The sequence below is a fragment of the Schistocerca piceifrons genome, chromosome 1 (genome assembly GCF_021461385.2).
Source record: "Schistocerca piceifrons isolate TAMUIC-IGC-003096 chromosome 1, iqSchPice1.1, whole genome shotgun sequence".
Taxonomy (NCBI): domain Eukaryota; kingdom Metazoa; phylum Arthropoda; class Insecta; order Orthoptera; family Acrididae; genus Schistocerca; species Schistocerca piceifrons.
The window spans coordinates 39,523,859-39,549,918 of record NC_060138.1 but is presented as its reverse complement, the minus strand read 5'-3'; the positions used below and the strand labels follow the sequence as shown (position 1 = coordinate 39,549,918).

Here is a 26,060-nt window from a genome sequence, read left to right as displayed (position 1 = left end):
TGACTGTCCACCTCCGTCTCCTCGTTGTGTGAACTGTCAGGGTGACCATGCCACATCTTCCCGCGACTGTCTTGTCTATAAGGAAGAACGCTGTATCCAAGAAATTCAGGTCAAAGGGAAAGTGTCCACCTCTGCTGTTCGCAAGCTATTGGCTAGTAGGAAGCCCACGCTGCTCCCAGCGGGGAAATACAGTACTGTCCTCGCCTCTCCTCGGACTACCAGGGAGGTGGCAACCCAGACATGCGATCTGACCTTCAGCACACGGTCGTCCGTTCGGCCAGTGCTAAGATCGCCTGGTCGACGTCTCCTCTTCCTCCCATCACCCCACAGACACCAGCCACTACCTCAGCTTCTGCTCAGTCGAAGACCCCGAAGTCAGATGCACGGGCCTTCAAGAAGGAACCATCCCGTGCAGACTTCCTCCGTCCCTCGACCTCCCAGCCTTCGACCGGTACTTCCACCAAACGTCCTTCTAAAAAGGTGCATAGGAAGCACAGTTCTCCTTCTCCGCCGCGGCGCCTTTCTGTTCCTGCGCCACCCAGCGGTTGCCGCCCCAGGCCATCATCCGTTTCGCCTGGCCGCACCGCTGGTAGCCGAACATCTGGCCGTTCCCCGGCGGAGGAAGCTCCCCCTCCCGGCCATCCTCCCGAGATGGCCGATGACCCTATAGACCCCATGGACGATGACTGTCCGCCTCCTGCTAGCGGCGGCAGTGCTCGCTCGAAGCCAGGCCCTAAACGGCGTTCGAGGTGACCCCTTCTCTCATCTTCCTTTCCTTACGATGGCACTTATTAACTGGAATATTCGCAGCATTCGCTCCAACCGAGAGGACTTGAAGTTGCTGCTCCGCTTGCATCGTCCGCTCGTCGTAGCCCTCCAGGAAACGAAGCTACGCCCATGCGATCAAATTGCCTTGGCACACTACACCTCTGTGCGTTTTGACCTACCCCCTGTGGTAGGTATCCCAGCTCATGGAGGGGTTATGTTGCTGGTCCGGGATGATATTTACTACGATCCCATCACGTTGCACACCGGCCTGCAGGCAGTTGCCATCCGCATTACTCTCCCCACTTTTACGTTTTCCTTTTGTACCGTTTACGCTCCATCGTCATCTGCCGTTACCAGGGCAGACATGACGCAACTTATTGCTCAGCTACCTGCACCATTTTTGTTAACTGGAGACTTCAATGCCCACCATCCTCTTTGGGGCTCTCCAGCATCCTGCCCGAGGGGCTCCTTGTTAGCAGACCTTTTCAACCAGCTCAATCTTGTCTGCCTCAATACTGGCGCCCCTACTTTTCTTTCGGACACATCTCATACCTATTCCCATTTAGACCTCTCTATATGTACTCCCCAACTTGCACGCCGGTTTGAGTGGTATGCACTTGCTGATACATATTCGAGCGACCACTTCCCGTGTGTTATCCATCTCCTGCAGCATACTCCCTCTCCGTGCTCCTCTCGTTGGACCATCTCCAAGGCAGACTGGGGGCTCTTCTCTTCCAGGGCGACCTTTCAGGATCAAACCTTCACACGCTGCGATCGTCAGGTCGCACACCTCACGGAAGTCATTCTCGCTGCTGCTGAATATTCCATCCCTCACCCTACTTGTTCTCCACGTCGCGTACAGGTCCCCTGGTGGACCGCAGCATGTAGAGACGCTTTACGTGCTCGTCGACGTGCTTTACGCACCTTTAAACGCCACCCTACAGTGGCGAATTGTATTAATTATAAACGATTACGTGCTCAGTGTCGTCGTATTATTAAAGAAAGCAAGAAAGCCAGCTGGGCTGCTTTCACAAGCACCTTCAACAGTTCTACTCCTTCTTCTGTTGTCTGGGGTAGCCTGCGCCGGCTATCTGGCACTAAGGTCCACTCCCCAGTTTCTGGCTTGAAGGTCGCGAATGAAGTCCTTGTGGCCCCTGAGGCTGTCTTCAATGCCTTCGCCGAGGTTTCGAGCTCCGCTCATTACCACCCTGCCTTCCTCCCCCGCAAACAGGCAGAGGAGGCTAGGCCACCTGACTTCCGCTCCTCGAATTGTGAAAGTTATAATGCCCCATTCACCATGCGGGAACTCGAAACCGCACTTGGCCGATCACAGTCCTCCGCTCCAGGGCCTGATTCTATTCATATTCAGATGCTGAAGAACCTTTCTCCTGCGGGTAAAGGTTTTCTTCTTCGTACATACAATCGCATCTGGATTGAGGCACATGTTCCCGCATGCTGGCGCGAGTCTACTGTTGTCCCGATTCCTAAGCCGGGGAAGGACAAGCACTTGCCTTCCAGTTATCGACCTATCTCGCTTACCAGCTGTGTCTGTAAAGTGATGGAGCGAATGGTTAACTCTCGATTGGTTTGGCTGCTCGAGTCTCGACGCCTACTTACCAATGTACAATGTGGATTTCGAAGGCGCCGTTCTGCTGTTGACCATCTGGTTACCTTGTCGACCTTCATTATGAATAACTTCTTGCGGAAGCGCCCGACCGCGGCTGTGTTCTTTGATTTGGAGAAGGCTTACGACACCTGTTGGAGGGCGGGCATTCTCCGCACCCTGCATACATGGGGCTTTCGCGGTCGCCTCCCTCTTTTTATTCGTTCCTTTTTAATGGATCGACAGTTTCGGGTACGTGTGGGTTCTGTCCTGTCCGACACCTTTCGCCAGGAGAATGGGGTGCCACAGGGCTCAGTTTTGAGCGTCGCTCTCTTCGCCATCGCGATCAATCCAATAATGGATTGCCTCCCAGCTGATGTATCAGGCTCCCTTTTCGTGGACGATTTCACCATCTATTGCAGCGCGCAGTGTCCACGTGTCCTGGAGCGCTGTCTTCAGCGTTCTCTTGACCGTCTTTACTCCTGGAGTGTCGCCAATGGCTTCCGTTTTTCTGCCGAGAAGACGGTCTGTATTAACTTCTGGCGCTACAAAGAGTTTCTCCCACCGTCCTTACGACTCGGTCCCGTTGCTCTCCCACTCGTGGAGACAATCAAATTTTTAGGCCTTACCTTTGACAGGAAACTTAGCTGGTCTCCACATGTGTCATATTTGGCCGCCCGTTGTACCCGTTCTTTAAATGTCCTCCGTGTTCTCAGTGGTATGTCGTGGGGAGCGGATCGAACCGTCCTACTTCGTCTATATCGGTCGATCGTCCGCTCCAAGCTGGATTATGGGAGCTTCGTATACTCCTCTGCACGGCCATCCATCTTACGCCGCCTCAACTCCATACAACATCGGGGTTTACGACTTGCGATCGGAGCGTTTTATACGAGTGCCGTAGAGTCTTCATGCTGACGCTGGCGAATTGCCACTCACCTACCGGCGCGATATACTGCTTTGTCGGTATGCATGTCGGCTACTGTCAATGCCCGACCACCCGTCTTATCGTTCCTTTTTTGACGACTCTCTCGACCGTCAATACGGGTTGTATTCCCTGCTACCCCCTGCAGTTCGCTTTCGTCGCCTCCAACACCTTAATTTTTCACTCCCTACAACCTTTCGAGTGGGCAAGAGCCACACGCCACCTTGGCTCCAGGCTCAGGTCTGCGTTCACCTTGACCTCAGCTCGCTCCCAAAAGAGGTTACCCCCTGTTCGGTCTACCACTCCCGTTTTGTTGAACTTCGTTCGAAGTTCATCAATATGACCTTCATTTATACAGATGGCTCAAAGACCAATGACGGGGTCGGGTGTTCTTTTATTGTCGGGGCACAAAGTTTCAAATACCAGTTCCATGGCCATTGTTCGGTCTTCACAGCTGAGCTCTTTGCCCTGTACCAGGCTGCTCTTTACATCTGCCGCCACCGCCATTCTGCTTATGTCATCTGCTCTGATTCCCTGAGCGCCATCCAGAGCCTCAGTGATCCGTATCCGGTTCACCCTTTCGTGCACCGGATCCAACGCTCTCTTCAGTAGCTGGTGGACGTCGGTTCTCCGGTTAGCTTTATGTGGGTCCCTGGCCATGTCGGTATCCCTGGGAACGAAGCTGCAGATGCCGCGGCCAAGGCTGCGGTCCTCCAGCCTCGGACAGCTTCTTGTTGTGTCCCTTCGTCAGATTGTAGCAGGGTCATTTGTCGGCGCATTTTATCGCTGTGGCATGCCGATTGAGCTGCACTTACAGACAACAAGCTTCGGGTCTTGAAACCTCTTCCCGCGGCTTGGACGTCCTCCTCCCGCCCTTCTCGGCGGGAGGAGGTCGTCGTTTTGGCCCGGTTACGCATTGGACACTGCCGGTTCAGCCATCGCCATCTGCTGACGGCTGCACCGGCGCCGTTCTGCCCATGGGGGCAATTGCTGACGGTCCGCCACATTGTAATGTCCTGTCCGGATTTTAACACACTGCTTCTAGATCTTAACCTGCCATGTACTCTAGATGCAATTTTAGCGGACGACCCACGAGCAGCTGCTCGCGTTCTTCGTTTTATCAATTTGACAAACCTCTCTAAGGACATTTGATGATGCTGTTTTTTAATCCTATGCATGTCAGTCTGTCTTTTATCGTGTTTTCCCTTTTAGTTGTTGTTTTAAACTTGTGCCTCGCGGTGCATTCTTAACGTAGTCAGGGCGCTAATGACCATTGAAGTTGTGCGCCCTAAAACCACAAAAAAAAACTAGTGGTCAATCACATGGATTTCTTTTGTCTAAGCTCTCAGTGGGTAGGCTATAGCAACAAACTCTCGGACACTAAACTAAATTTCTATAGAGTAAATTGCATTTTCTCTTATTAGTCATATTTATAACACAATATTTCTATTTCCTTGTTGATTTCATAAATACTATAGAATCCTTTTGAAATGATGCTCCAGGATTCCTGTGAGAAATACGTATATTGCATGTTGTGACTAGTTCAGTTGATTTTCCCATATTTTTCCTGCCACGAATTGAACTTAAACTGCTAAAGACAATAATAAGATAATACGTTTCATGGAAGACCTACTCGTTTGACTAACCCCAGAATTCTGCCACACAGCAACAGGGGAAGCTGTTGTGCAGTATTAAAATTCCTGATCATCATGGCCAACTGCATCCTCATACACAGATACTTTTCATTTGGGGGTTATCTTCTTGACACCCTCCTTATCCAACCACTTTCATGGACTGCATAGAGGAATCCTTTTTAGCCATTCAGAATACCAAACCCTGAACTTTGTTTATATTCACGGACAACATCTGCAAGATCTGACCAGATGGTGAGGACATTCTATCCACATTCCAACAGAAACTCAACACCTTCTCCCCACCAGTTTCACCTGGTCGTTCTCGGCCCAACAGGCCACTTTCCTCACTGTCAAACTCCACCGCACAGATGGCAGAGTGCTCTGTTAGTATCCTCATCTGTACTGAATCTACTGATAACTGTCAGTAGCCCTATGTGACCTTTGGCACCTGTTCTGTACTGAGAAGTCATTTCCGTATGGCTGAGTGATCTGCTTGAGGTCATGAAGGGCCCCTCTCCAGATGTGATAGCCTAACTGAGACCCTCAGCTGAAATTGCCCTCCCATATCTCATCTGGAAACACATCTCCCTACCTTATTCACATGCCCAATACCCAGCCACACAGTAGCAGTACCCTCCCTTCCTTTCACAACTCAGTATCATCTGAGAGGGATCATCTTGATCGTGTACTCTGTCAAGCTCACTACTACTGCTTATGACAGTGGTACTCCACTGTGGACCTGACCTATCTGATAAATTTCCTTCCCTATCCAACATCAGTACTGCCATGAGCACCTCTATCCTCATCTGAGGGATGACCACCTGTGAGTGTGGCCATGCAGTCTACCAACTCAGCTGCACAGCCATTGTGCCCTGTGCCACATTCTATGCCGGCAAGACCACAGACGTGCTGTGCATCAGCACAGACAGCTCTTGCCAAACTGCAGCTGAGGGTAGCAGACTGCCTAGTTGCTTAGTTTGCCAGCAGATGAGATGTGCTAGATTTAAGCGACAGCTTCACGATGTGTGCCATTGTGATTTGTCCTCCTGACAGCAACTTTTCTGAACTGGGAAGGTGAAATTCTTCTTTGTCCTCCCAGCCTAGATATTCTCTAATTCTCATCCCCATCTCCCTCTATCCGCTTCCCTGCTCCCACTCCACCTTCTACATCTGGTTGCTCCCTCAGGCAGGTGTGTGTTTGAGTTAATGCTTATGTTTTTGTTCCCTGCAGGTTAAGTTATTTAAAACTGTATGCTCGGAACAAGAGAATGAGCCATGTATACTTTGTGTCTCCTGTGGCTGTGAACAATGATGCTACTCTTAATATTGTTTGAAGCTGCTGTTGTGTGGTTCCATTGACGAAGTGCAAGCAGGCTCTGTCAGATGACAGTCTGCCCAACCTGTGCCGATGGCAGCATCTGGCACCTTCTCATCAGATTCTACTTCGAAATAAGTATTGGTCGAATTTTCCTGCATACATTCAATAAACGTGATGGGCACTGCATGCTGCTGCACCTACATTAAATGTGTGTCTGCTAGTTCCTATAGTCAGAAGTTCTTTATAAGTGACAACTGTTGGACTCCACTGTAGACACAGAGTAGACAGTACTGTGTGGCTTTTAGAGACAGTGGTACAGTTATGTTTACCAGGCAGAAGTTTTGCTGCAAAACGTAAGCAAAAAAGCAGTGGGACTTCGCATTAGACAGTCGAAAATCTATTGAGGATACTTTGTGAGTCATTGTATGTGATACATTCTACATTCTCCTAGAGCCAAATGCTTAGCATTTTAGTCACTTGGCTACAAGAAGTACCATAGTGAAAGAATGAAACAGTTTTTCATATTCCTCATTAGTGTGTCGTGCAAATAGGAACAGCTTTGTTGGCTGGCAGCTCATTGTAGCCCTTGGAAGTTCAGGTGACTCTTACCACCTGTGAAGGATATGTTTCCGCACAAAGCATCACATCATCACAGAGCCATTTCGAGGTAATGCTGCCCTATCATAAGCTGTCTTCTGGAAGGCTACTTGAGCTCTGGTATTACAAGAAGCTGCAAATGATTGATTTATGGGCAGAGAAAACTGTGTATTTCTGTGTGTTTGGCCAATACATTTAGAGCAGGATATTTTGATGACCCAGCCTGTCATTATCTTACAGCAAGAACGCATGATGACTAAACCCATTGCATGGGAAGGAGAAATGTGCACGAAACAAACTACTTGGCTAAACATTCAAGAGTACAACGTTGATGGATTGCATTGAGGAAACCTGAGAAATAGAGCAGAAAAGTAATTTGTGAAACTGCATATAACTTTGGAATGATCGAATTTTACATGGTTTCTTAACATTCAGATACTGAGAAACTTTGTTTGCAGAAGTAGGGCTCACTAGTATGAGTAAGTTGCAAAAATCTGCATAACATAAAATAAATTTGAAGTGCTCATTCAAAAACTATACAACACTCACAGCTTTCAAGTCCTAAACTGCTTGTAGTGCAGTAATTCTTAGTTGAGGGTTTCGCCCCGCATCCATATTCCCCTTGTGTTAAGTTCGCCATTTTGTCCGCGATTCAGACCCAAATGCTTTGTAGATCGAGATGTCTATCTTTCCTCATGAACTTATCCTGTGGTGTGTGGTGCTCATTCATTAAAAGGATCGCCTTCTGTACATCTATCATCAATTACAAGATTTTAACTTGCCACCTCGATGTCATACACCTTGTCACATGTGGTGCAAGAAACTGGTACTGGACACTACAACCACTAATTCCATTGGTAACAGATTATATTTTTGGTAAGTGCACCAATTTTGTCACCATCTCCTCTGTCTGCACACTTCATAAAACTGAGATGTAGGCTGTGAACATAGGAAAAACTCTCTTTACCAGCTCCAGCACTTGTAGTTAACATAGTTATTAAACATCTGCCCACTGTTCAACACCTCATCTGTACAGAAATAGTTAGGTCTCCTGTAATACAAACTGGAAAAAAATTAAGTTTAAACTTTTCCTGTCTGTTGTTGTTGTTTCTTTTGAAAATTATCACAATTTGTAACAGCTGTTGTTTTCTGTTTGAATTCAGTTGTTTTCTCTTTGAATTCAGTTGATTTCTGTATGAATTCAGTTGATTTACATTAATTCTGTTTTTTCTTTTTATACAGGAAGAGAAGTACTGTCATTAACACACATTACCATGGGTAAGTTGTTTACATCAGTAATTTGCTTATCCTCTGTTTTTCTGACCAAAGCATGTTCTTTGCCAAAGGTTGCTGTGATACAGAAGTATATTTTTCAAAAATATGAACTTTCTTTTAGTGTGTAATAGCTTTCAGTTATAAGAAAATTAACTAATATGGAGTAAGAAATCTAAATTTAACAATAAAGTTGATAAATGAGTACTTTGAGTGTGACTGTAAATGACTTCTCCTCCAAAAACTGCTTTATACAATTAGCACTTTGCAGGTGAAGTAAAATTGAACAGCAACATTAAGTAAATCAACACTATCCACCATCATGGCATCCGTTCAGTCATGGGTGCCCTTTACACCAGCCCGGTTGAGAGTCTGTATGCTGAACCTGCTGAACTACCACTCTCTCTTTCTGCCATAACATTCTCGTCAGCAGGTATGAATGAATGCCATTTGTCAACCATGTGTGGCAACTCCTTTATGCCTCCTTTGGTGATTTCTTTGTCAGTATGGGGCTTGCCCACTTCTGTTATCCACTGGAGTCTGCTCTCGCCACTTGGTCTGGTGGCTTAACTTCAGACTACCAGCAACTTTCCCAGTTGGTGTGAACCCTTCATCACCTTCACTTCGCAAAGCAGCCCATGTTAACCTCGACACTATTTCAGCCTTGGTCTATCACCTCCAGTTCACAACTTTCTCATGGAACTTCGCAATAGTTCCTTTATATAAACTGATGACTCTGACTGAGGTCGTGTGTGCCTTTGTCATTGCCACTTGTGTTTTTTTTATATTGCCAGTATTTACAGCCGAGCTTCTGTCTTGTATCAGGCCAGAGAGTACATCCAGTAACATAGCCTTTCCAATTGTGTCCTTTGCCCAGACTCTCTAAGTGCCCTCCAAAGTCTATGTGCGCTGTCCACTACTCATCCCTTAGTGCAGCGGGTCAAGGAAAACTGTCAACTGCTTCCTGTTGGTGGAGCCAGTGTGATGTTTCTGTGGGTCCCTGGTGATGTTGATGTGCCAGGAAATGAGGCTGCTGATGCTATTACCAAGGTTGCAGTCCTCGTGCCTCAGCCCACATGTACCTATGTTCCTTCCAATGATCTCTGCATTGCCGTCTGTCAGGAGGTGGTGTCCCTTTGGCACCGCCAATTGTCCTCTGTTCATGGGAATAAGCTTCGGCTTATTAAGCCTCTCCCAGTGCCTTGAACGATTTCTTCTTGGCCCATCTGCTGGGAGGAGATCACTTTAATTCGGCTGCATACTGGGCACTGCCTTTTTAGCCATCGTCATTTGCTAAGTGGCGCTACCGCACCACTTTTTACACATTGTGCCCAAATTTTTACTGTCCACCACTTTCTGCTAGAATGCGCTTTTTTAACCATTTATGTTCCTGCTTTGGTTTGTCATCTGATTTATCAGCTGTTGTCCTCAGCACACTGCCAATCTGCCTAGTCGCTGTCACTCCTGACTGTTGGTAGCCTCTCCATCAGTTGGTGAGGCATATCTCCATGATCTGTATTGATAAAAAGAAAATAATACATCAACCAGTTCTAGAAAAATAGAATACCGGCAGCATAAAGATAACCAGACCAGGTTTTAGGACATTGTTTGATGTTCCAAAGATTTGTATCTGTGTTCTACAACAATGAGCCTTACTTATTTGATACCTTAATTTCACTTACTCCAAAACTTTTCCGGATTCCCATAGTCACCATTCACATTAAAAAAAATTTCAAAAATATTGAATAAATCCCTTCAAATCAAAAATATTCGAAAGTAATGATATCATCATGTTAAGAAAATTTCAGAGTAGAGCTTCATCAACACAGATTTTAAAATCGTGATGGTATTAAAGTGGGTTATGTTGAAATCATATCCTAATTATTAACGTTTGAGCAACAGAAATTTATAGTATATAATTTTTCTTGAAAAGGAACAGCAGATCTATGAAACAGACTAGGTTGGCTCGTAGGTTTCAACTTCAACCAGTGCATTTTTGGTCAGCAGTGAATTTGATATGTACTCAAAAAATATCTCTTGAACTAATTAAGTTAAAGAAAAAGACAGTTGCCCCAAAATGTTCAGAGTTGTAGAAATTTTACAGAGTGAACCAGAACTTCAACAAACATTATGGTTGTTCAGGAGTAGTGTCAGAGTATATTTGTATAACAGACCCACAGTCTCTATCAGCCTGTTGCGTGGTACTAATGTAATTATAATTTGTTCAGTTTCTTACCCATATAACCTTTCTTTCAGTAAAGAGATCTTCACTAAAAGGAAAAAGTCCATAATACATAAGAATCCAAATGTGCAACATACGAAATAAAAGATTAATGCTGCAACTTGAAGACAAAAGTGGTGTGACTACCATTGCTGCAGAAACCACATTATCTTCATCCCCCTTCTCCTGCATTTGTTGAAAGTGTATTCAAGTTGGCAAATTGTTCAACTCTTCATCAAAAGATGTATCAGTACTTCAGTGCATGTACGTGTGCCACTGTTCACATATGTCTAATATTGCTACAAAAATAAATCCGAGACATAACAGAGCAGCAATGAATATTAGCCTGAGGCTTAAGAGTGAGGTGGGCATTACATTGCCAGCAGGAAGTACTGTTAATGGATGAAACAAATTCGTTGCCAAACAAAGCACACAGTGCACATCTTCGACGTTGGAAACATTGTGGTGATACTTTTAGTACTATACAAATACTGAGCTCATTTGCCAAGGAAGCAAACAGAATGCAATAACTCTGAAGTGAGCTGCTGGAGACCCATGATGCCAAAATACTGAAGAGCCAACTCTAAATAACCTCTGAAAACTTGTCGGCAGAGGACTGGTTCACCTGTTCGTGTAATAATACTGCATCTGTCTGATGACTGATTTCAACTGGGAGTCTCTGTCTAGCCTCTTCTGAGCATCTCTCTTCATCTGTTTGTATGCTTGCCTTCTTCAAATGTTGTCCATCATTCCAGTTCTGTTCCTACCCCTGTCTCTCAATCCTCTGCCATTCCTCTCTCCAATTGTTTGGTGTAGACAATCCCTACACTGCATATGTCCAAGGCAATATTATTAACTGTAAAAGTGAAATCTTTGGATGGATGAATAATTGACTTTCTGCGTTTTTCCCAGCAGAGAAGAGCCGTCAGCAGCAGCTGCAGCAGGAGCTGGAGGAGCTGAAGCCGAAGCCGCTCCTGTATGTAAGCGGCACTTTCTATGGGCACCCAATGGAAGCCCTACTTCGTACAGGTGCGGTATGGCTCTCGCTCTCTCTCTCTCTCTCTCTCTCTTTCTCTCTCTCTCTCTCTGTCTCTCTCTCTCTCTCTCTCTCTCTCTCTCTCTCTCTCTCTCTCTCTCTCTCTCTCTCTCTCTCTCTCTCTCTCTCTCTCTCTCTCTCTCTCGTGTGTGTATGTCCTTGCGCCTTCCCCCTGACCCTCTCCTCTCCCTCTCTTGGTGTCCTTCCTTATGTTGGCCCCTGCTATCCTCCTGGTTATGTTGGTTTTGCAATTTAGCTTTGTTGCATCACCTCCTCCTTTTGTCACTCCCTGGTCCCCCTCTGGGGTTTGACCTCCATTACTAAATTTCTCTTCCGTAGTGTGAGACATTTGGGGAAGAGCACCTTACCTAGTGTCTCCGACGTGTGCCCTCCTAGTTCACTCCCTTTCCTTTCACGTCGTTGTCTGATGCTAGGGTGCATAGCCAGCACGGTAGCCTGCCCGTGTGGTGGGGTCGCTATGTACCCTTTTGGTTGAGCCCCCTGAACACACATGGATCACACTTCTGATACCTTAGCTGTGACCACCTCATGCAAGCCTTCGAGAGGTTGCTCATCATCCTGGTGCATGGGAACTCCCGGCAACGGCCGCCATGCCTGACAGCCCTTGCTGTGGCTGGGTGGTACCCGTGAGGAGAGCCCCTGATTGGAGTGGGTGGTATCAGGGTGGACGCTATGCAAATGAAATGCATAGAGGTCCAGATCTCTGGCCATTCTTCTGCGGCCGTCTCTCAGATTGGAACTGATTCTTCTAGTGCTACTTCTCCTGCCCCTTCAGCATTCCCTTCCATGGCTACCCCTGGTAAGAGGGTCAGGCCCGTCGGCTAGGGGAAAAGCCTTTCCCCCGCTATCTTGTTTACACCAGGACTGATGGAGATACTTTCACCAATACCAAACCATTATTCTCTGTGAAACACATTGAAGACAAGTTTGGTGAAGCGGACTTCCTGAGCAAGATGAGGTCGGGTTCGTTGCTGATCAAACTGCTTCAGCTGCCCAGTCTGCGACCCTTCGTGCTTGCACACATCTCGGCACAATTTCTGTGTCCATTCCCCCCACCAGTCTCTAAATATGGGTAAACCCTCCTGCAGCGGATTTACGGCTTCACATCAAATCCCACTTCGCGCAGTCATGGGCCAATTCTTGGGAGGCTACTCCACTGTCTAATAAACTTCGTGCAATTAAGGTGACACCAGGCCCATGGCGTTCTTCCTTTCGCCTCTCCCGCAAGGACTAGACCACACTGTGTCGTCTCCACATTGGCCATACCAGGCTGACCCACGGTTTTCTTTTGCGTGATGAGCCACCCCCACTATGTGGTTGTGCAACTTTCCAGTCAGTAGCCCACATTTTGGTTGAATGCCTCCTTCTTTTGGCTCTGCGTGCTAAGTACAGACTCACCCACACTTTACCTTTGCTGTTGGCTGAAGATTCCCAGATGGTCACTCTGGTTCTCGGTTTCCTCCGGGAAAGTGGTTTTTATTATCAGTTTTAAGGTTTTTAATCTCTTTCTGGTGTTGGGGCAGGGCGGTGAGTGTTTGGGTGTCTCCGACTGTAAGCAGTGTTGGGAGATTCGCGATTCACCTCCCTGACCAAAATCCTATTTTCTTCCCCTTTTACTCTGTTTTTACCTTTTTTTTTTTAAGGCTTGGTTAGTCTTTCTATTCCCATACGTACTTTCTACATTATAGCAGTAGTACCTTTTAAGTCACAGGTGGACTTGCCTATGCTGCTTCAGCATAGTGTCGGGTTCGTTCTCTTCCCGACTTCCCTCATTTTGTTTTTTACCAGTGACAACATGACTGACCTTTTATGTTTTCCCTTTTTCCGTTTTATTCTTCTGACTTTACTGAGATGGCCCATTAGCGGAATGGAGCGTATTTGAAACAAGGGACTGATGACCTTGCTGTTTGGTCCCTTAAACCTCAAACAACTAACCATCTAAATATGGTTCAAGGTGTGATTTTTCACAGGGACCTCATCCTTCAAACTGATGAGGAACTTCGGGCTACTCTCAGACGGCGGGGTGTTCACTTTGTTCGGTGTGTTCAGAAGGGTCCGAATGACAATTGCATTGATACTGGTGCCTTTAGCTTGGCCTTTGAAGGGGACACCATCCCTGAGAAAGTAAAGTTCGTACGTTGGTCCGTACAGACATTGCTAGCACGTGGATTCCTCTTCAAACTGCATTGGAAGCAGTTGCTGTTAGGGTCCACCTGGACTTTGAGGTCACGGTTTGCAATCCTTATCTCCCTCCTGACAAGACTCTTACACCTGCTGCCTTAACTGCCGTTCTGCAGCAACTTCCTCCTCCCTTCCTCCTTCTCGGAGATTTAAATGCTCTTCATCCCTTGTGGGACAGTGCATTTCCATCTAGACGAGGTCTTCTCTTAGATCAGTTTATTACAGACCACGACTTGTGCCTTCTTAATGATGGCTCCCCTACTCATTTCAGTGCCGGTCATGGTACCTTTTCTGCCATTGATCTTTCTCTTTCTTCTCCCTCTTTCTTCCCTTCATTACACTGGTCGCCATATGACGACATTTGCGATAGTGTAGTGACCATTTCCCCTTGATATTTTTCTCTCCCACCCTTCCCGCTCCCCGATGGACAGGTTACCTCGTTGGTCTTTCCAAGGCGCTGGTTGGACTCTGTACACTGCACATGTTGTTTTTTCTCCCTTTTTGTCGGGTTGTATTGATGATGTCCTACGTGACGTGTCTGTCGCGATTGTTCGTGCTGTTACCCTTGCTGTCCCGTGCTTATCTGGACTATTTCGTCACCGGCAAGTCCTGTGGTGGAGTACGGCCATTGCCGTTGCCATCTGTGATTGCCGTCGAGCTTTGCAACACCTTAAGTGGCACCCATCCATTGCCAGCCTTATTACCTTTAAAAGCCTTCACACTAAAGCCCATTATTTAATCAAACAGAGCAAACGGATGTGTTGGGGATGATCAGTTTCTTCCCTCAGTTCTACTGTCCTTATGTCACGGGTATGTGCTACACTTCACGTTCTCCAAGGTCACCATCGGCAGTCCACCCTCCCATGCCTTCACTTGCCAAATGGCCTTTGTACGGGCCCGCTGATTCTTGCAGAACATCTTGCCACCCATTCTGCAATGGCATCCGCATCAGCCTCCTATTCGGCTGCTTTCCTTCACCGGAAACAGCAGGCCGAAGGTTCCACCTTATGTTTAACCCCTTGTGAGTCAGAATCTTACAACGAATCTTTTACTGAATGGGGATTTCTTTCCGCACTTTCTTCCTTTCATGATACAGCCCCTGGCCCAGACTCCATTCATAACCAACTGCTTAAACATGTCAGTGCTCCACAACGGCAACATCTTCTCTGGGTGTGTAACTGTATCTGGCTCCAGGGAGACTTCCCTTCTCAGTGGAGGGATAGCATCACAGTTCCTGCCCTTAAGCCTGGTAAGAATCCCCTATATGTTGACAGCTATCGTCCAATTAGTCTGACTAATGTTGTCTGCAAGTTACTTGAATGGATAGTAGCCTGTCGGCTCAATTGGGTCCCCGAATCTCGGGATCTATTGTCTCCTTACCAGTGTGGCTTCCGAGAGGGATGGTCTCTGATCGATCATTTACTTTGCTTGGAATCAGCAGTTCGGCAGGCTTTTTCCCAGCGCCGCCATTTGGTTGCAGTATTTTTTGACCTACACAAGGCCTATTACACGGCCTGTTGCCATCACATCTTACTTACCCTTCATCAGTGGGGTCTTCGGGGCCCACTCCCGATTTTTATCCGCCAGTTCCTGTTCCATTGGTCATTCAGGGTCTGGGTTGGTACTGTTTTTTAGTTCTCCACTGACCCAGGAGACGGGCATCCCACAGGGTTGTGTCTTGAGTGTACTTCTTTTCCTCATTGCTATTGATGGACTTGTGGTGTCTGTCGGTCCTTTGGTCGCCCCTGCCCTGTATGTAGATGATTTGTGTATTTGGGTTAGTTCGTCTTCGATGGCCTCTGCAGAGTGGCAGTTCCAGGGAGCTATATGGCGTGCCTGTGCATGGACTCCCTCACACGGGTTTCAATTATCTCCTTCAAAATCGCAGGTGGTCCACTTGTCACCGTACTATGATCCACCCTACATCTACATCTACATCCATACTTCGCAAGACACCTGACACTGTGTGGCGGAGGGTACCTTGAGTACCTCTATTGGTTCCCCCTTCTATTCCAGTCTCGTATTGTTCGTGGAAAGGAGGATTGTCGGTATGCTTCTGTGTGGCTCTAATCTCTCTGATTTTATCCTCATGGTATATTCGTGTGATGTATGTAGGAGGGAGCAATACACTGCTTGACTATTCGGTGAAGGTATGTTCTTGAAACTTCAACAAAAGCCCGTACCGAGCTACTGAGTGTCTCTCCTGCAGAGTCTTCCACTGGAGTTTGTCTATCATCTCCGTAACGCTTTTGCGATTACTAAATAATCCTGTAACAAAGCACGCTGCTCTCCGTTGGATCTTCTCTCTCTCTTCTATCAACCCTATCTGGTATGGATCCCACACTGCTGAGCAGTATTCAAGCAGTGGGCGAACAAGCGTACTGTAACCTACTTCCTTTGTTTCCGGATTGCATTTCCTTAGGATTCTTCCAATGAATCTGTCTGGCATCTGCTTTACCAACAATTAACTTTAGATGATCATTCCATTTTAAATCACTCCTAATGTGTACTCCCAGATAATTTATGGAATTAGACTCAATGAGTGGCCTTCTGGCTATTGACTGGTGTTTTTTGTGCCATCCCTTGGTCTCTGCCATCCATGACCATCTCGCTGATATCCACTGCGCTGCTTGTTCTGTTGACTTCCTTTGGGTTCCTGGCCATGTGGGTATCCCGGGTAATGAGCTCGCTGATCGTTTGGCTGGGGGAGCAGTCACTTACCCCCCCCCCAGTTTCCTGTAACCCCTCCTGCAGTGGATTTACGGCTTCCCATCAAATCCACTTCGCACCATCATGGGCTAATTCTTGGGAGGCTACTCCCCTGTCTAATAAACTTCGTGCGATTAAGGTGACACCAGGCCCATGCCGTTCTTCCTTTCACCTCTCCCGAAAGTACTCGACCACACTGTGTCGTCTCCGCATTCGCCATACCAGGCTGACCCATGCTTTTTTTTGCGTGATGAGCCAACCCCCACTATGCAGTTGTGGAGCCTTCCAGTCAGTAGCACACATTTTGGTGGCCTGCCCCCTTCTTTTGGCTCTGTGTGTTAAGTACAGACTCCCCTGCACTTTACCTTCAATATTGGCTGACGATTCCTGGATGGTCGACATGGTTCTTGGTTTCCTTCAGGAAAGTGGTTTTTATTATCGGTTTTAAGGTTTTTAATCTTTCTCTGGCGTTGGGGCAGAGTGGTGATTGTTGGGGTATCTCCCACTGTAAGCTGTGTTGGGAGATTCCCGACTCCCCTCCCTTGCCTGGATCCTCTTTCCTTCCCTTTTACTCTGTCAATGATTTTTCAGAAAATTGCTAGACATGACAAATATCAGCACCATCTGATGACATAAAAATGAGAAAATGAGAAATTTATTGTAGGGTGTCCCATGATAATTTGTTTTTAAAACTTCTTCAATAGATTTAATAAAATAATCATTAAACTTTTGTCAAGAGACTGATTTTGATCCTTTGTGATTCCAAGCAGCTCTGCATTTATTATTAGAAAACTTCCAAAAAATCTGCTTCACTAACTGCTTTTTTATAATCTTTTCTCCATCTTAAATACAGAGATTTTGGATTTCCAGGTTTATTATTATTGTATATATCTAATAGCCTCACTACATGATCTTTCATATCAATCGGTGTTTTGGTGTACAAAGAATTTTTCATTTTTGGCATCTTTTTACAACCGCTGTCTGTTACTTCACATCTCTTAATGGTAATACCATCAATAAATATTTTCAGAAATGAGTTAAAGAAACAATCAAAATTTATCTTATTTGACTCCTTATTTTGAACACTGGAAAATCCAGGATGGAATGTAACGATACTAGAGAAGGAAAGTTGCTACTCACCATGTACTGGAGATGTTGAGTCGTGATAGGCACAGCAAAAAGATTCACACAATTATAGCATTTGGCCATTACAGCCTTTGTCAGCAGTAGACATGCACACAACTTGCTCACATGTCTGCAGTCTCAGAGAGCTGAAACCACACTTCGAGCACCAGAACCAGTACATGATGGGGGTGGTGACCGGGGAGGATTAAGGAGGAGGCTGGGGTAGGGAGGGGAAGGGATAGTGGGGTGGGAGTGGCGGATAGTGAAGTGTTGCAGTTTAGATGGAGGGCAGGAGAGAGTGCATGGGGGGGGGGGGGGGGGGGGAAGTAGCGGAAAGGAGAGAAATAAAAATAAACTAAAAGACTGGGTGTGGTGGTGAAATTATGGCTGTGTAGTGCTGAAATGGAAACAGCGAGGGGGCTGGATAGGTGAGAACAGTGATTAACGAAGGTTGAGGCCAGGAGGGTTACGAGAACATAGAATGTATTGCAGGGAAAGTTCCCACCTGCACAGTTCAGAAATGCTGGGGTTGGGAAGGATCCATATGGAACAGGCTGTTAAGCACTCATTGAGATGAGGGTACCATGTTTGGCAGTGTGTTCAGCTACAGGGTGGTCCACTTGTTTTTTGGCCGCAGTTCGTTGGTGGCCTTTCATGTGGACAGACAGCTTGCTGGTTGTCGTGCCTACATAGAATGCAGCACAGTAGTTGCAGCTCAGCTTGTGGCTCACATGACTGGTTTCACAGGTAGCCTTGCCTTTGATGTGATAGGTAATGTTAGTGACCGGACTGAAGTAAGTGGTGGTAGGAGGAAATATGGGACAGGTCTTGCATCTAGGTCTATTACAGGGTATGAGCCATGAGGTAAGGGATTTGGAGCAGGGGTTGTGTAAAGATGGACGAGTATATTAAGTAGGTTTCGTGGATGGAGGTATACCATGGTAGGAGGGGTGGGATAGATAGTGGGTAGGACACAACGGGAGGTAATCGAAACCCTGGCAGCGAATATAATAGAGTTGCTCCAGTCCTGGATGGTATTGAGTTATGGGGGGAATGCCCTTCTGTGGCCAACTTACGGGACTTTGGGAGGTGGTGGGACACTGGAAAGGTAAGGCACGGGAGATTTGTTTTTGTTCAAGGATGGGAGGATAGTTATGGTCAGTGGAGGCTTCAGAGAGACCCTCGGTATATTTAGAGGAGGACTGCTCATCACTGCAGACTCGACGACCATGGATGGCTAGGCTGTATGGAAGGGACTTCTTGGTATGAAACAGGTGGCAACTGTGGAAGTGGAGGTATTGCTGGTGGTTAGTAGGTTTGATATGGACAGAGGTACTGATGTAGCCATCTCTGAGGCAGAGGTCAACATCTAGGAAGGTTGCTTGTTGGGCTGAGTAGGACCAGGTGAAGCAAATGTGGGCGGGGGGGGGGGGGGGGGCGAATTTGTTGAGGTTCTGGAGGAATGTGAATAACGTGTCCTCACCTTCAATTAAGATAGCAAAGATGTCAGTGAATCTGAACCAGGTGAGGGGTTTAGGATTCTGGGTTTTAGGAAGGATTCCTCTATATGGTCCATGAATTGGTTAGCATAGGATGGTGCCATGTGGGTGGCCATAGCCGTATCATGGATGGCTACATCAGTAACTCCGTCCATATCAAAACCTACTAACCACCAGCAATACCTCCACTTCTGGAGTGACGAGCAGTCCCCATGTAAATATACTGAGGGTCTCACTGAAGCCTTCACTGACCATAATTATCCTCCCATCCTTGTACAAAAACAAATCTACCGTGCCTTATCTTCCCCATCCCTAAGTCCAGCCGTAGAGGAGCATTTCCCTCATAACTCAGTACCATCCAGGAATGGAGCAACTCAATTACATTCTCTGCCTGGTTTCCGATTACCTCTCATTGTGCCTTGAAGTGAGAAATGTCCAACCCACTATCTATCCCACCCCTCCTACCATGGTATACCTCCGTCCACCAAACCTACTCAATATACTCTTCCATCCTTACACAACCCCTGCTCCAAATCCCTTACCTTATGGCTCATACCCCTGTAATAGACCTAGATGCAAGACCTGTCCCATACATCCTCCTACCACCACCTACTTCAGTCCGGTCACTAACATTACCTATCACATCAAAGGCAAGGCTACCTGTGAAACCAATTATGTGATCTACAAAGTAAGCTGCAACCATTGTGCTGCATTCTATGTAGGCATGACATCCAGCAAGCTGTCTGTCCACATGAATGGCCACCAACAAAAATCTCAATTACTGCTTCACAGGCTGTGCCATATGGATCCTTCCCACCAACACCAGCTTTTCTGAATTGTGCAGGTGGGAACTTTCCCTACAATACATCCTATGTTCCCGTAACCCACCTGGCCTCAACCTTCATTAGTCTCTGTCCTCACCCATCCAGCCCACTCCCTGTTCCTATTCCAGCACTACACAGCTATCATTTCACCACCACATACAGTCTTATTTTCTTTTTATTTCTCTCATTTTCGCTACTTATCCCCTGACCCCTCCGCACCTTCTCTCCTACCCTCCATCTGAACTGCAACACTATATCCATTGGGCAATCACTGTATCAATCGGGCATTTTCAATCCCATTGTCAGGTATCAACCTCGAAAAGGAATTACAAATTCTCGAGAGTATTGCACAGAATAATGGCTATGATACAAAGATAATGAGGCAATTATATCATAAGAAAATGCGAAAAAGGACGACGACTTTAGTAAACACAAATACTCAAACCCAAGATCAGAACAAGAAATGGTTGTTGGTTCCTTATATAGGTAATGTCTCTTACAATATAGGGTGCCTGTTGAAAAATTCAGGTTTTAAAATTTCCTTCTTGATGAGTAATAGTTTAAAGTGAAATTTCATTTGTACCCTTGAGAAAACTGTGATAAGACAGTGAAATTAGGTGTATATAAGATTGTGTGTGATGATTGCCCATGTTATTACATAGGTCAAACAGGCAGAGATATAGCAGTAAGGTTTAAAGAACATCTTCCACAAAGGGCATAGGAACACAGGGGGTTAGTCTTTGCGGAACATCTGGTGCAAATGGCTCATACACCTAAACCTTTACATGAGATAGAGCTACTACATCATGAAGTTAAGGGTTATAGACTCAACACACTTTAACTACAAATTTATGCACACCTAATTACAGATAGAGGCAACTTACTGAATGATCAACAGTATCTATAAAATAGGGCATACTTCGAAGGCTTCCAGCCTATATTAGGTTTATAATAATTCATAATGCATGTGACCATTACAGTTTCTGTAATAAAAGAACTTTGCTTATAGATATTCATACGAGATTTGTTGGTCAGTTTACAAGGCTCTGTAGTAGAATGTACAATGTAGTCATGCTGGATACTTTAACTTACAACAGTAAAGTATAAAATTAATTTATAACAGAAACGTCATCTGACGCATGCGTAGTAAGAGTTTGATTCTATACATCTCGCGCATGTGCGCCACCCTCTGTGAGGCAGACCACAAAGCCCTCACAGTCTGCAGTCTCTAGTCACATGATGAGGCCCATACAATGGGCTTAAAGTGAATTTGCTACAGCTTGTTTAATAGAAGTGACACAACATTACGGTTATGCATCAAGTTTTATGAAGTTGACTTAGGACATGGCTTGTTTTAGGCAAACATTTAAATAGTATTTTATGTAAGTACTACACTTTGCATCCTGTAGGATAACCATATCTAATACAATTTACTAGCACATTATATTATAAACTTTTTGCAGGTTCTGAAGAAGACATTATTAATAACGTTGAAACCTGGGTAAACCAAGTTAACCTGCAAATGTAGGCTGTATATTCTTAAGTATACTCTTAGATGACTTCAATGAACAAATCATTATAGAAGAGAAAAAGGCAATAGGACATTTTGCCACACAGATGCACCAGCAATAACATGGGAAGTCTCACTGACTTCTACAGACAATTTGATTTAATGTTACTGTCAACCTTTTTCAGAAATTTAAGAACAAAAAGTTATTAATGTTTAATATCAAAGCTGGTCTTTATTTACTGGCTGACTAGTTTCTAGCTTTATGCATTTTCACAAGCCACATAATTGCATTTACGAAATGGTAGGTGTGGTTGGTTGGTAATGAAGGTACCAAACAGCAAGGTCATCAGTCCCTTGTTTCAAATGTGGTCCATTCCGATAGTGCGACATCCCAGGAAAGTCAGCACAACATTCCACATGGGAAAAATACATCTAAAAACAAAGATGATGTGACCGAACGAAAGTGCTGGCAGGTCGATACACACAAACACATACACAAAATTCAAGCTTTTGCAACAAACTGTAGCCTCATCAGGAAAGATTTGTTTGTTTATGTGTCTATCGACCTGCCGGCACTTTCGTTCGGTAAGTCACATCATCTTTATATATATATAATCATTTACCACTCATTTTGCAAAACCTGGAATAATTAATGTAGCACAATATGGATTTATAAAATAAAATCATAATCAGTAGCTGCAACAGACACAATAATTAAATATGTTCAAGTGTTTGAGAAGAAGGGATTTGCTCAGTCCACCTTTTGTGACCTGAGCAAAGCATTTGACTGTGTAGGACATTACACACTTCTACAGAAACTCCATTTTTATGGCATCAGAGAGAACAGCCTAAAACTCATATAGTCTTATCTCAAAAACCGTAGACAAGTAGTGTGTATTGGCACAGAAAAGTCTATCGAGAAACAAACTAAGGTGGGAGTTCGGCAGGGATTTATATTGGGACAATTTTTGTTTTTGGTAATGATCAATGACCTACCATCCTTTATACGTTACAAGAAAGTGCTATTTGCAGATGACACTACTTTCCTAAACTAAAACAATGATCTAAATAAGTTAAAAGATCTGCTGATAATACACTCGACCAAACGTCATATAGGTTCAGGTCAAATGGGTTTGTCCTGAATGACAACAAAACCGAAAAAATATTTAACCCTAAGGACAAAATTCCTTTTAAAGATCCCTGTTGTGTAAAGTTCTGGCGTGTACCTAGATGACATATTGTCCTGGAAGCAACACACAAAATACATTGGTGTTAAATCATCTGTAGTAATTTACTTATTAAGATGTCATATTAAATGTGTACCAGAAGCTTAGTGTAAAAAATCTTATCTTACACTTTTCAAAGTACCATGTCTTATGGGCGTATTCCCTGAGGAAAGTGGAGCCATGTCCAAAACATATTACTTCTGTAGAAGAAACCTGTCAGTCATTACATGTTCTCAGCATAATGCACATTGTAAGCTTTCATTCTCTGAACATAAAATGACTGTAATAAATCTGTATATATGTATACCAAGTGTAAACGTACATGAAAAATAATCTATATGAAGTAAAACATAGAAATAATAATCATGGTCACAACAAAAGAAAGAACAATTCCTTACATATGTCATACCATAGATTAGCAAAGCCAATCAATATTTTTGAAGTAGTGGACGACAAACTATTTAATAAGCTTCCGCAGAGGGTACAAGACCTTAGTGTGAATTTAGGAAAACATTAAATAAATGGCTTTTTGCCAACCCCTTCCATGAATTAAAAGGATTTTGTTAACTGCAACATGGAATTGCAAGCTAACAACTGACACACCCAAACATTTCTATTTGCTAATGTAATGATTATGTTATATGTATAAAAAAGTTTATTGCTGTAAAGGCCTAATGACAATAAAATTATCTTATCCAAGTGATATCTCATCTCTGTACCTGGTTTCCTGAAGTGCTACTGTGTGTCTGTTGCCCCTATTTAATATCTGTTAGTTGTTTGTTTCCCAGTCTTTATTTAAGTGTTCTTCAATCTGGCTGGTAGATATTTCTTATATTTCTTCTAAGGCCTTATGGAGAAGTTATAAGAAGCATCTATTCTTCTTGACATGATGTTCTAGGCTCTGCACAATCAGGTGGTCCATCTGTGTCACTGTTTCCCATGATGGATTGTTTGCTTCCTAGAGTACTTTTCCTTCTGGTGTTTACAATCATGTCATTGTCAAAAGAAATTTATCAAAGGGTGTTAGTGCCTTGAGAGATAATACATCTGTGATGGAATCACCAGATGGGATCCCAATGATGGCCTTTCAACCAAAACTTTACTTGTTTGAGAGTCTTTTGGTTGTGCCTATCTGTGACTCAGCATCTCTGCTGCAGTGTTGCTGTTGTTGTTTTTGTTTATGTTGTTGTTGTTGTTGTTACTATTATTACTATTATTGTATCATCTATTAATATCTTCAATATTTATGTATTAAATGTACTAAAAGTATAGCCTTCGTCTGAAGGTTCCATTATAGTGTAAAAATTTTAAGTAATTGGTTGAGAACTTCTCAAAATGACTTCTTTTCTTAATACATTACTGTAGATAGTATGTCATGGTTCTGTTACTGTGTTTAACATTTTTACCCTAACTGGAAACTTAAAACAAAGCTTAGTTGGCTCTCTTCACACTGGTTTCTTGCTATCTTCCTGACAGGAGCCAAAACGACAAGTGTTTCGGCAGCCTTCGTTGAGCGCTGGGGTTTGGGCTGCCATGTGGGTGAGCCCTGGCCTGACACCCAAGGTGTGCAGGGAGTTATTGGCTTCATACGCAAGGTGAGTCAGCCTGCTGGGCAGTGGCGTATTACATGTATTTATCCCCGGGCAACACTAATCACATTGTTACAATCCTCTCCATAGTAAATGGTAGTTCAGTTAGAATTGGCACACTCCGGACTGCCTGCTTATTTGACTGCCTTTATCCTTTCTCATCATAAATACTGGGAACCAAGGGTACAAATGACTGCTGACTGCCATGTCTGACACCTCTTTGAGCAGTTGTCTCTTCTGGTCTGCCAGTCAGGCATGAGATACATGTTCTATGTGATGGTTTTTTGTATTTGTCAGAGAGCCTTACGCATTACCTCTATACCGACAAGTCTGATTCTACTCTAACAGGTGGTAAGTGCCACATCACGAGGTCGACAGTAGCTAGTCACCCAGTGGCAGTAGGATGTGCCTGCTTGGTCGTGCAGAGGTCTTACACCTATTTCCTGTGGCCTCGTGAACTAGTTTCTCTATTTGTGAAATAAGTGTTGAAGGCTCTACAAAAAATTCCTGTAGTTAGCCTTCAGTTACAGTGAGAAACCACTGTGCAGGACTTTGGTTTATACATGTACAGAGTTTTGGGGACTCAATCTGTATCAGACCTAACATTGTTTTCTGTCGGTAATTTTTTCCACAGTCTGTTTTATTTAAAAACAGGAAATCAGCAAAATGTGTGTAACTGGAATAAAAGAAATTTAATTTCTCAGTGTGAACAGATTTTTATTGAAGTACAAACATGAAAATACCTGTCAATTCCACAATGTGGGAGGAGTGCAGGGTGTGGAAATTCATCACAGGACAGTACATGTGTCAACAGAAATCTGCAGGACAGCAGAGGTGTAGCACGAGCAGGGTGGGGAGACGGGCAGCCCTTGGCTTATGATGTAAAGTCTGGAATGCATTACTGCTGCCGTTATCCAGCAGTCACATGCCCTCATTGCTGAAGACTGACAAGTTGCTGTGGGAGCTGGTTAAGGAGTTCAGATAGAGAGGCAGACCTGTGAAGGATGTGCACTGCTGTCTATGTACTTCCACCATTCTTTGACAAATTTACATTCCCCTAAACTCACTCTGCTGTCAGAAAATGGACTATATGTCTATGCTTTTCTTTCAAGGCTTCCATTTTAGTTTCCACAGTGCAGTGAACAGTCAAGACACGTGTGCACACACTGGGTCTACACCCATGTCACTCTAATGGAGAGTTCCCCCTGCGGGTCCAGGGTAAGAATAGGCCCGAGGTATTCCCGCCTGTAGTAAGAGGTGACTAAAAGGAGTTTCTACCATTTCAGCCTTCCATGTGATAGTCCCCCTTGGGGTTTGACCTCCATTTTTCAAAATTCTACAGAAGTACAAGCCTTTTGGGGAAGGACACCTTATGTGGTGTATCACTGGTCCTCAGTGCACTAAGACCTTGGCACTCAGCATTGTAACGGCGTTGTAACCACACCCACTATTTCTCAAATTGGGCCTAAACGCCTGATCGGTTGCACAAGTTACGCCCATAGTGCGTCTCCATCTGCACCTACAATCATGATTGACCTCCCATGGCACCCAAAATCCAGCACGGTAGCCAGCCCGTTGTCGTGGGGTCGTCATGTACCCTCTAGGTTGTATCCCCCTGACAACACAGGGATCATACTGCCGATACCTCAGCTGCACCGTCTCCACGTCAGCCAAGTAGATGCCAGTCTCCTTGGGGCATCGGGACTCCCAGCAACGGTCATCCTGCCAGGTGGCCCTTGCTGAGGCTGGGTGGCGCCCGTGGGGAGAGCCCCTGGTCAGAGTGGGTGGTATCGGGGCGGACGTTTCGCAGATGCACTGTCAACATGTATCAGTTTGCTCTGCGGCAGAGTCATTTAAAAAGAAAGGTACTGTCTCTAGTTCTGGTTCTCGTGCCCTTTCCCCCTTGGCCACTCCCTGGGAGGAAGGATAGGCCCACCAGCTTGGGGTGAAGTACATCCCCCGCTATTTAGTCTGTTCTCGGACCGATGGGTTGACGTTCGCCACC

At 45.1% G+C, this 26,060-nt stretch overlaps 2 protein-coding genes across 2 annotated transcripts in view; one reads left to right on the top strand and one right to left on the bottom strand.

Moving 5' to 3' along the window:
• LOC124775328 (axoneme-associated protein mst101(2)-like) overlaps positions 1-23,843 on the bottom strand; it is a 45,399-nt gene extending 21,556 nt beyond the window's left edge. Inside the window, exon 1 of the mRNA XM_047250196.1 lies at positions 23,827-23,843. Coding sequence (XP_047106152.1) covers positions 23,827-23,843 — 17 coding nt within the window. The remainder of the gene's footprint in view (positions 1-23,826) is intronic.
• A 156-nt stretch (positions 23,844-23,999) lies between these two features.
• LOC124775223 (glycine-rich cell wall structural protein-like) overlaps positions 24,000-26,060 on the top strand; it is an 87,308-nt gene continuing 85,247 nt past the window's right edge. Inside the window, exon 1 of the mRNA XM_047250096.1 lies at positions 24,000-24,061. Coding sequence (XP_047106052.1) covers positions 24,000-24,061 — 62 coding nt within the window. The remainder of the gene's footprint in view (positions 24,062-26,060) is intronic.